General features: G+C 35.2%; 1 protein-coding gene across 1 annotated transcript in view; it reads right to left on the bottom strand.

Moving 5' to 3' along the window:
• LOC106470234 (iroquois-class homeodomain protein irx-3-like) overlaps positions 1 to 8508 on the bottom strand; it is a 29223-nt gene extending 20715 nt beyond the window's left edge. Inside the window, exon 1 of the mRNA XM_013930777.2 lies at positions 8394 to 8508. Within this exon, the coding sequence (XP_013786231.1) occupies positions 8394 to 8492 (99 nt within the window). The 5' untranslated portion in view covers positions 8493 to 8508. The remainder of the gene's footprint in view (positions 1 to 8393) is intronic.
• Positions 8509 to 10904: the final 2396 nt, after the last annotated feature.

The following is a 10904-nucleotide window of genomic DNA, read 5'->3' as shown; positions in this document are numbered from 1 at the left end:
CATTATAACGCCCCCACGGCTGAAAGGGCGAGCATGTTTGGTGGTATGCGGATTCGAACCCGCGACCCTCAGATTGTGAGTCGAGCGCCTTATCCACCTGGCCATGCCGCAGATTGCGAGTCGAGCGCTCTAACCACATGGCCATGCCGGGCCAAAATTAAAACTGTTATATAGTTCCTACGAAAAAAATAATTATATGAAGTCACCGTGTGTTACAAAGTAAAGATAGTGTTTTGAAATAAAAACTGTTGAGTGGTTCTAAATTATATCAAGTTAGTAAAAACCCTTTAATTGATAACTAACTCAAAGGTATTTGTGTTTACGGAAATCGCTCAAATTGTAGTCAAACATATATGTTTCTAGGCCTATCCTTTTACGTCAAATCTGCCGCAGTGGATTCGAAGCTTGAGACTAGCGGCAAGTATGGTTACTGCCTTTATTTAGTTACAACTGAACAACGTCACTGTATACAAGTTCTAATGTATGTAACACCACACACCTTTACTTTCGAAAATAATTATTTTTTTATTACCAAACGATCTTACTTCAGGCAGCTTAGGTTACTTTTCTTATCAGTAAACCGTTTCACTAAATTTAACATGATGGACTTTTATTTTATTGTTACCAATCGGTTTAATTTTTCAAAACTAATCGTTATTTTGCTGTTATTTGTTATTTTTGGATATCTTCTAAGATATCTAGAAGCACACTACATCGTTATAATTCTCACAAAAATACTCGTGTTTTTTGTGTTTTTTTTTACATTACCTCATCAGTTATTTTATTAAAACTAACAAAGTTAATTTAGCAGTCAGCAGAATATTTTATAAACTTGAATCAGAAAATATTAAAAGGGGGGGTGTGGCCTAGTTGTTAGCTTATTCAGACGTCCAAGTTCACCTCTCCTTATTACAAACTAAAATGTTCTTCGCACTTTGGGGTCGCAGGTGCACTATAAGTATGCTTGTAAAATCCCACTATTCAGTCAGCAAGAGCAGCCCAAGAGTTGGTGGTGGATAATGTTGACTAGCTATCCTCCCTCTAATCATATTAGCTCGAAATTAGGGACGGATAGGCGCAGGTACTCTTTATGTGACCTTGCACGAAAATTCTAAAACAAACAAGAAATAATTCGAATCACTGCTTAGAAACGAGTCGTCTAACGTGTGCAGATTCAAACCCCCTCTAGTGGTATTTATACTACTCAATAAAGTAAACCGATATAAATGACTACAACACATTTCACGTAAGTATAGGCCTTTAAACATATACATTTGGTAATATTTATCAGCGTTGTGGTCAGTAATCAATTTACAAACTTAACTGTGTGTCCTGGTGTAGACACGCTACAGTGCTTCGCAAATATAATTACAGGCGTGCGTCAGTTTGAAAGCACGCGAAGTTACGTCTTCCTGTTTCGGTTTAACAAATACGAAATACATATAGCTATTACATCTAACCTGCACACATAAATGACATATGAGAATCAATATACTTGGATAAATTTTTGAGTAAAAAAAAACAAACTCTATATTTGGTACAAAAGTGTTTGATGTTTGCTTCGTTATCTGTCTGTCAGTATGTTCCCCTGTCTCTAATTTCTCTGACTAAATGTCGATTAAAAACCAGTCTTCTTATCTAGTTTGTACTTAGAAAAGTATGTCTTCATTTCTTTCTTTTTTTTCAATCTGTCTTTAATCTGGTCTCTTTACTACTTTCTCTGTGTTTATCTATCTAAGTCTACTATTTTACCTTGGGTGTTAAATTGAGACGTGTTGGTGACTAACAATCATTGAAAACAACCACTTTTTAATGCTTATCATCCTAGTATCTACTAAGATGTAACTAACATTTTCGACCTGAACTATAGGGCTTTTAAACGACAGGACTTGAAAACAAACTCAAGAAATGAACAAAATGAATAAATTATACTCTATATCTGCACTCTTTGTGAGTGAAAAGAAAACGAGAAGAGGTCGATATAGCTATGCATTAAAAGACAAAAGACTTCATACAATTACACACGAAAAATAACTTTTGTGGTCTACGTGTACTCCCCTAGTGGCTCAGCGATAAGTTTGCATTATTTCAACAAAAATTCGAGTTTCAATACCCGTGGTGGACAGAGTCCATACTGTAGCTCTGTCTTTAACCATACCAATATTCATGCATATATTTATATATGTATGTGTGTATGTGTACTTTATCATTCCCACGCTGTAGTCTGTATCCTAGTTTTATTTGATTGCCCTTCATATGCGATGCTTTTTGTTTTGGGCCCACATGTCTAAAGAAATTTTAAGATCAAACAGAGTTAACTTTATACGTGGTCATTGCTACACAGGATTCAGTTGACTACTTCATATTTCAATAAAGGTCCGTACATTTTACTGGATTATTTCATAGCTGCATATTTCTGTAGTATCTATTATTCAATACGTCTATGCATTTTATTGACTTATTTCATAGCTACGTATTTTTTTTTACTCAAAACGTTCTTATATTTTACTAACGTATTTCATAGGTGCATATTTAAGTAGTACCTGTTTTCAAGATGTTTCGTATATTTTACTGACGTATTTCAAGGTTTGTAAACTTTTCTGTCGTGTTTTTATATCATCGCAGTTTGCATCTTTGTTCTAAGTTACACATTGATGATTGTTTGTTTGTAATCAAGTGCAAAACTACACAATGGGCTATATCTTCTCTGTATCGCTGGTTTGAGCGTTATAAGTCCGCAGACATTCCGCTGAACCACTGGTGGGGGGTGGGGGGGGGGCAGACTGAGCAGTCTTAGCTTTTAATAGACAAAGTAGACGGCAATTTTTGACGAAAATCAAACTTTTTAGTATATATTCTACAGTTTTTCATAACTCAAGTTTATCAAAAAAACTACTGTACTGTGGAGATTTGAATAACACTTTCATTACAAGAATGGTGTAATATTCGAATATTCACGTCGAACTCCAAGTTAATCCATGTATAATTGGTAGCAAGGTGGTTTCAGTCATAGGTGTCAACTTTTCCAGTTGATTGGAAGTGCTGGGTGCAACCTGCATACACACCCTTCATCTAATAATTTATATTTTTCTTTGCACATCTTCAGGGTACTCAGCAGCAGTCGCATCAATAATGTTTGGCCACGGCTACGATTTGAGTTTGAATACCTTCAAATTAAAGTTCAAATTTTTATGTTTTTGCCTATTACAATACTCATCGTAAAGAACTTAACAAACTCAAAGAGTTGTGTTTGTTTGTTGTTAAGCACAAATCTACACAAAGAACTGGGTGAAATCACTTATTTTCTTCACAAAGAACTGGGTGAATTCACTTATTTGCTACACAAAAACTGGGTGAAATCACATATTTTCTATGAAAAATACGTAGGAAACCCTATCAGTAATTAGTGGGGTTAATTCTGTGTGTGTGTGTAACTCATATGCTATTAGGGATCCTGTATGTAACCAACAAAGTAATGAACCCACAGTTATTTCCGGGCATAAATATATTAGAAAAATTATGTTTAAAAAGCCGATGGAATATGAGCCACATCAGTAATTCAAGGGGTAAAAATAAGTAGTTGTCTAGTAGTTGCTAGGGTTGTCAGATTTTCAGGTTAACTTCGTAGGGCGCTCGTTTAGGTTTGATGCAGTATTTATAATTACTATCCGCATATTTCTCATACCTTATTATGGACATTGTAGAACCTTATGTGCACAAAAATAAATAAAAATCAAATTTACCTATGCATTCTATGCATGCTGGTGGACGAGTCAAGGAATTATAAATGGACATCAAAATATAAAGCACTGTATACAGGCTATTCATATTGAATTAAAAGTTTCATTATAAATATTTTAAAGCTGTATGACTTCTTAATGTTATGAACATGTACATGACTCCCATGTACAAAATATCTTAAGCAAAGAACACATGACAAAATCATTTCAGAAAGCATGCTACCCTAAAGACATCACGAGAGTCTAAATCCTTAAATACAGAACAAAAAGTGAAATTATTTCAGAGAAGAACGTTAGCTTTAAGGACGTAACGTGGGGCTAAATCTTTAAGCTTAGAACAAGGGCTAAAATTGTTTAGGAGAAGCACCGTTGTCCTAAGAACATACCGTGGGGCTACGACGAACATGGATGGAATAACGGGTTTTATAGAAATATCGAAATATTGCAAATAATTATTGAAATGAGGTCACGGGGTCAGAATTTTTTGAATATCAACTTATAAAATATCTTCTCTCGATAGACTAATTTCCTAAATCCAAGACATCTAACATTGATTTTGATCCTACCTTCTTGAAGCCAAGGGCTCCTATACTGAAAGGATAGATATGTTAATAGAATAAGTTGAATCAATCTTTCATATATATAGTCTTTAAATCTATATAAATAATACGCTTGCGTTTGTCTATCCGGAACGTTTCTTGCAAATTTCTTGATCAAACACTACAAATTTCATATCGTTAGAAAGGCCTTAATCTGAGGATTTCGGATTGCATACTGACTTTTCCATTCAGAATCACCTTACTTGTTTTTTGCTTATTCAAACTTTTTAATGCAACGAGTATGGTACATGATGCCACAATGTCGTTGTCACCACGTGATGACTGGCTTAGATTTCAACTTTAGTTTTTTTGTTTGCAAAATATTTCATACAAAGAACATTTAACCAGCCTGTAATTTCCTAAAAAAACGAAGATTATACTAAATACAATTTCTGTGAGTTTCTCGACTTATTTAGGTCTAAAATACGCATGCGCAGTTCATTTAAAACCATATGCTTATCACTTTGTGAACAGGCATTCCGACGTTTCTGCGTAATCAGCTAAGTTTGCATTCATTACAACTTTACGTTTACTTTACTTTGCAATAATTTAGCTTCGGTTCGTTTCATAGACTGCTATAAATATCTTTTACCTGCTTTTTTCTTTACTGTGGATTTTATTCTTTGTTTTTGCGAGTTTATTTGTTTCAACTCGTAAAACCGTTTCATACACTGAACACTCATAACTGTTTCATACTCTGTACACTTTTATAAATACCATTACTTTATTGTTTACTTACGTGTAGTTTTATTAAACAAAGTTATGTCTACGTTAGTTTGTTTGTTTGACCGCGTACAATTTTTCTCAAATAGACCAGGATTTATTGATCTAACACATAATGCCTGCAAGAAAGCGTACGTTAAATGGCGTGCATAAAAATTATAGAATAAGTAAAATTCAAGAGAAGGGCATAAAAACTACAGCAAATGTTTTGCGGGTTGCGGCTATTATGTTAATTTAATCCTATACTTAAACTAACGTAAAGAATATCTCTAAAATACAGGTTCTGTCAAAAACTTTGTCAAAGCCAAAAAGAAATTTTACTAGATTTCGGATTGTGTTTTCGTGATTAAGTTCGGATCGTATTAGTGTGATTAACATTGACATCTGCTGCAAACACATGCATGATTAAGTTCGGATCGTATTAGTGTATTTAACATAGACATCTACTACAAACACATGCATGATTAAGACGCATCTACGTAAGACTTGTACAACCAATACAGTTAATAATACTCGCATGACATGTAGGCTAAACAATTCTTATTCTGAATGTGGTTAATCATAACGGGTGTCTTACAATCGCTTTGCCACATGCCTATGTGTATATATATATATGTGTATGTGTACTTACGTGTTCGTCATGATTTTATTGTTAAAAAAAAACGATAATATGGAAATGCGTGTTCGAAACGAAAGATTATCAAGTTTTTTGGACATCTTTGTTTTCATTGGAAAGTTTTCACAGAGAAGACATTATTTTTAAGTATTCCCAGAAATCACTTAGTAACAGTATCGCCATCTATCCTCTGGTCCTCCGGTGGATCAGCGGTAAGTTTATGGATTTACTACGACAAAATCTAGGGTTCGATTCCCAGCGGTGGATAGAGCTCACGCAGCCTATTGTGTGGTTTTGCGCTAAAACAAACAAACATAACTGTCCCCTGAGCCCCCCAGCGGCACAGCGGTATGTCTGCGGACTTTTAACGTTAAAAATCGGGTTTCGATACCCGTGGTGGGCAGAGCAACAGATAGCCCATTATGTAGCTTTGTGCTTAACTTCAAACAAACAAACTGTCTCCTGAGCCTACAGAAGGGTGCCGAGTGGAAAGAAACATCTTCACGTAATTTGTATTCCAACCTAAAAGCGTGTTTTCGTCGTTTCAGCTTCTCGGTGTTTTATAGTACTTCCATTATGAACAGTTTGTGACAACTGATCAGCAAAATTGAGAGATTCGCATTCATAGTGGCATAAATAGAAACTGGATAGGATAGAAAACACCTTGTATGACGGCTCGACAACTGAGGGTAAATACATGCCAACTTAGGGCCATTTTGATTTACATTAAATAAAACCAACATCGCTGAGGTATTCCTAAAATAAAAGTAACTATGTTAGAATCTAAAGCAACATGGAATGTATATAAGAAGTTTTTTCAGACGAGATTAAAGATTTTAGTGCCGATATTTGATAGCTGTATATCTTCTGAAGAGAAGACGTGTATGGGAGTAAATACAAAGTACCTAAATCCTTAAACATAGAACAAGGGGTAAAATTATTTCAGAGAAGCAAGTTACCTAAGAAAGTCACTAAGAGCTAAATCCTTAATTACAAAACAAGGGGTAAAATGATTTCAAAGAGACATATCACCTTAAGAACGTCACGAGGGGCTAAAACCTTAAGCACAGAACAAGGGGTAAAATGATTTCAAAGAGACATATCACCTTAAGAACGTCACGAGGGGCTAAAACCTTAAGCACAGAACAAGGAGTAAAATTATTTCAGAGAAGCAAGTTACCCTAAGAAAGTCACTAGGAGCTAAATCCTTAATTACAGAACAAGGGGTAAAATCATATAAGAGAAGCATGGTACCCTAATTACGTCACTATGAGCTAAATCCTTGAGCACAGAACAAGGGGTAAAATTATTTCAGAGGGGCATGTTACCCTAAGGACGTCATTAGGGACTAAATCTTTGGGCACAGAACAATAGGGAAAATTATATAAGAGAAGCACTTTACCCTAAAAACTTTACGAGGGCTACAAAAATATGTGAATTAAGGCGTTTTATTGAAGTATGGAAATAATATAGATAATTTAGCAAATTAAAATTATCTCAATAATATCGTATACCAAAACCACTAAAACATAAGCGTTGTCTTCTTCTGGTAATTGACGAAAACACAGTCCTGGTGTGTCATTATCATTATAGAAATATACAGTTACACATATGACGTGTCGTGCTAGTAGTGTTTTAGCCTTATATGAAATAATTACTCTAAGGGTGGAGCTTGGCCTTGTGGTTAGAGTGTCCGACTATGGATCTGCGTGTGCTCCGTTACGGCAACAAATAGTAATAATAATCGCACCCGCGGTGTGGGTCCGTGGGTAGGTAATAAGGGTGAAGGTCAAATCCCACTATTCGGTCAGACAAGAGCAGCCCAGACAGGGGCGGCGAGTCCTGTTGACTAGGTGCCATTTTTATGACGGATGGCTTTTGTGTAGCGTGTTCAGCAAGGGTTCTACTCTAGAAGAGGGTCATTGGGTTTTACAAATCGCCTCAGTCCTAATAAACCCGAACCACGGCTTCAATCTCGCATAAGATTGGAAATAACCGTTCATTTTGATTTCATCTTCAAGATGAGTGTTTAATTCAACGTATTCTATTGCTGGACACAGTTGCATAATTCATAAAGCAGGCTGACTAGTCGGGAAAGTAAACTGTAATATAAACGAATGATCTCACAGGACAATTTAGTAGGAAACGGAAAGAAATAAAAGACAGCATCATAAATAAACATTACATATAATTTTACGATACAAACAGTATGAATTAAAATTTAAGGAAGCAAGATTTGTATAAGTGACGGAGTAAGACGATATAGTCACTAATATGCGCAATGTAGCCATAGTCACCCATATCACCAGATCTTATACGTAACTAGATCTTGAAAGATGTGCATTTTTCTCTGGTGGTTTTGTTTACTTGTAGTTGGTTCTCTTGAACTTCAGTCGTGCAAACTTTTTGAAGTGATGTTAAGGAAGGACAAGATGGCGTAGTGCCGTAATTTCAAGACTCCAGAAAAGAATAAATGGTGGGATGATCGTGAATTTAAGGCGTTGTTTGAATTATCGAGAAACCATACGTAATCGAACACCCTTTTTTAACATTGTTTTTATTAACTTTAGTTAGTTCACATGAAATTGTCCCCACGCCAAATTTGTAACATTGTCTTCATTAATCTTAGTTAGTTTACATGAAATTGTCCCCACGTCAGAAGTGATTACTTCCTCTTATTTTACGTCACTATTGAACACAAAGTCTTCAACTTACCGTTGGGGAATAGAACGCCGACTGTTCCGGGGTGAGCGGGAGGAAAGGCTGATCGCCTGTGTAGGCTGCTGCCGCTGCCGCTGCTGCTGTTCCGTACATGTTTAGTGGTAAGCCCGAAGCTAATTATTGAAAAATGCATCGTTTAGATATGCTGAGTAGTTGTACTCAGTTTTTCTTTTTATTTACAGATTCTCATGCCAGGACAACCGGCGACCCAGACTCTTCACTCAGCCACCGCCGGACAGAACTGTTGCGAGTCCGGTCGCCCCGTTCTCACCGATCCCCTCACGGGACAGACCGTGTGTTCCTGCCAGTATGATGCCCAACTGCTCAACTACCAACGGCTAGCTCTATATCCTGCTTACATTTTGACAGTAAAACTACTAACACAGAGTTGTTGATGTCGCCACAAAAGTGTATTGGGCATAAAATACACCCAGCAAGTGTTCTTGTTTTGTTTTCCCTTACAAAATAGACATAAAATAAATACACTTTCCCAAGTGTATTCCTACGTTAAAAACTACGCTTAAAACACAAACTCCAAGTGTTCTTTTACTAGAAAACATACATAAAAAAGACTCAACAAAGTTATTTCTACATTAAAAAACAGACTTAAAATACACTCACCAAATTGAATTCCGGTATTAGACTTAAATACTTTAACTACATGAGGCGTGTTTTAATACCATAATAAAAATTTCAAATTGCTAAAGAAAATTTTCTAGTTAAATAATGTGAAAATTGTAGTGACTAAATGTCAAAGGTCTTGTTTGCAAGTTTCATCCTGTTGTTCAGTTCTTTTTGTGCTGCTATGCCTTTGTTCAATTCTTTTTGTGTTGTTTTGCAGTTGTTCAGTTATTTTTGTTTTGTTTTGCAGTTGTCTAATTCTTATTGTGTTGCTCTTCAGTTGTTCAGTTCTTGTAGTGCTGTTTTGCAGGTATTCATTTCTTGTTGTGTTGTTTTGCAGGTATTAGATTCTTGTTGTGTTGTTTTGCAGTTGTCCAATTCTTGTTGTGTTGTTTTGCAGTTGTCCAATTCTTGTTGTGTTGTTCTGCAGTTGTCCAATTCTATTGTGCTGCTCTTCAATTATTCAATTCTTGTTGTGTTGTTTTGCAAGTATTAGATTCTTGTTGTGTTGTTTTGCAGGTATTAGATTCTTGTTGTGTTGTTTGCAGGTATTAGATTCTTGTTGTGTTATTTTGCAGGTATTAGATTCTTGTTGTGTTGTTTTGCAAGTATTAGATTCTTGTTGTGTTGTTTTGCAAGTATTAGATTTTTGTTGTGCTGTTTTGCAGTTGTCCAATTCTATTGTGCTGTTCTTCAATTATTCAATTCTTGTTGTGTTGTTATGTCGTTGTTCATTTCTTGTTGTATTGTTTTGCAGTTGTCCAATTCTTATTGTGTTGCTCTTCAGTTGTTCAGTTCTTGTGTTGTTTTGCAATCACTCAGTTCTTGTTATGTTGTTTTGCAGTATCCCAATTCTCATTGTGTTCTTCATCAGTTATTCAATTCTTGTTGTGTTGTTTCACAGTTGTTCAGTTATTGGTTTGTTTTGCAGTTATTTAATGTTCGTTGTTTCGTCTTGCAGTTGTTCAATTATTGTAGTGTTTTTATGAGTTTATTCATTTCCCGTTTAGTTGTTTTGCAGATATCCTGTTTTGTTGTCCTTTTTTCGTGTTATGTAATTTAATTGTTTATGTTCTTATTTCATGGATATGTTGGTTCAGAATGTATATATTTTCACCTTCTTTTTATAATTTTATTTTCATTTACATGAGACTAATTTTCTTTTACTATTGGTCTTGTCTCATTCTTGCTGTGTCACTTCACAGAGTGATATCTATTTATTTAATCGCTTCTCTGCCGTTCTCAAATGGAGCTTATTAAAAGATAAATTCATCATATAACGAAAAAATTCGAAAGCCAATAACATAGAATCTTACATTAGGTAGTCATTGTTTGTACGAAAATAGCGACAAAAATAGATAATCTGCGCAAATCCGCTAGGTTTTACAAGACCAGTAAACTTGAAAATCGCAATCATCTATACGAGATCAAATGTAAACTTTTTAGATTTACAACGAGGTTATCACTGGGAGAACTACTTCTTGGTTTTTTTAATGAATAAACACAGTTAACACGCAAAACAAACCAAGACTTGTATTTTACACGGAAAACAAACAAATACTTGTATTTTACACGGAAAACAAACCAAGACTTGTATTTTACACGGAAAACAAACAAATACTTGTATTTTATACGGAAAAGGACTAATATCTTCTTCCTGTTCATTAGTCAATTTTTATGCAAATATGGTTCTACACGGAAAAGGACCCACCATCTTATTGTTCATTAGTCAGTTTTAATGCAAATATGGTTCTGCACGGAAAAAGACCCACCATCTTATTGTTCATTAGTCAGTTTAATGCAAATATGATTCTACACGGAAAAGGACCCACCATCTTATTGTTCATTAGTCAGTTTTAATGCAAGTATGGTTCTACACGGAAA

This window comes from Limulus polyphemus, unplaced genomic scaffold, assembly GCF_000517525.1.
Source record: "Limulus polyphemus unplaced genomic scaffold, Limulus_polyphemus-2.1.2 Scaffold3894, whole genome shotgun sequence".
NCBI lineage: Eukaryota > Metazoa > Arthropoda > Merostomata > Xiphosura > Limulidae > Limulus > Limulus polyphemus.
The sequence above is the reverse complement of the archived record's forward strand: the minus strand, read 5'-3'. Positions and strand labels throughout refer to the sequence as shown.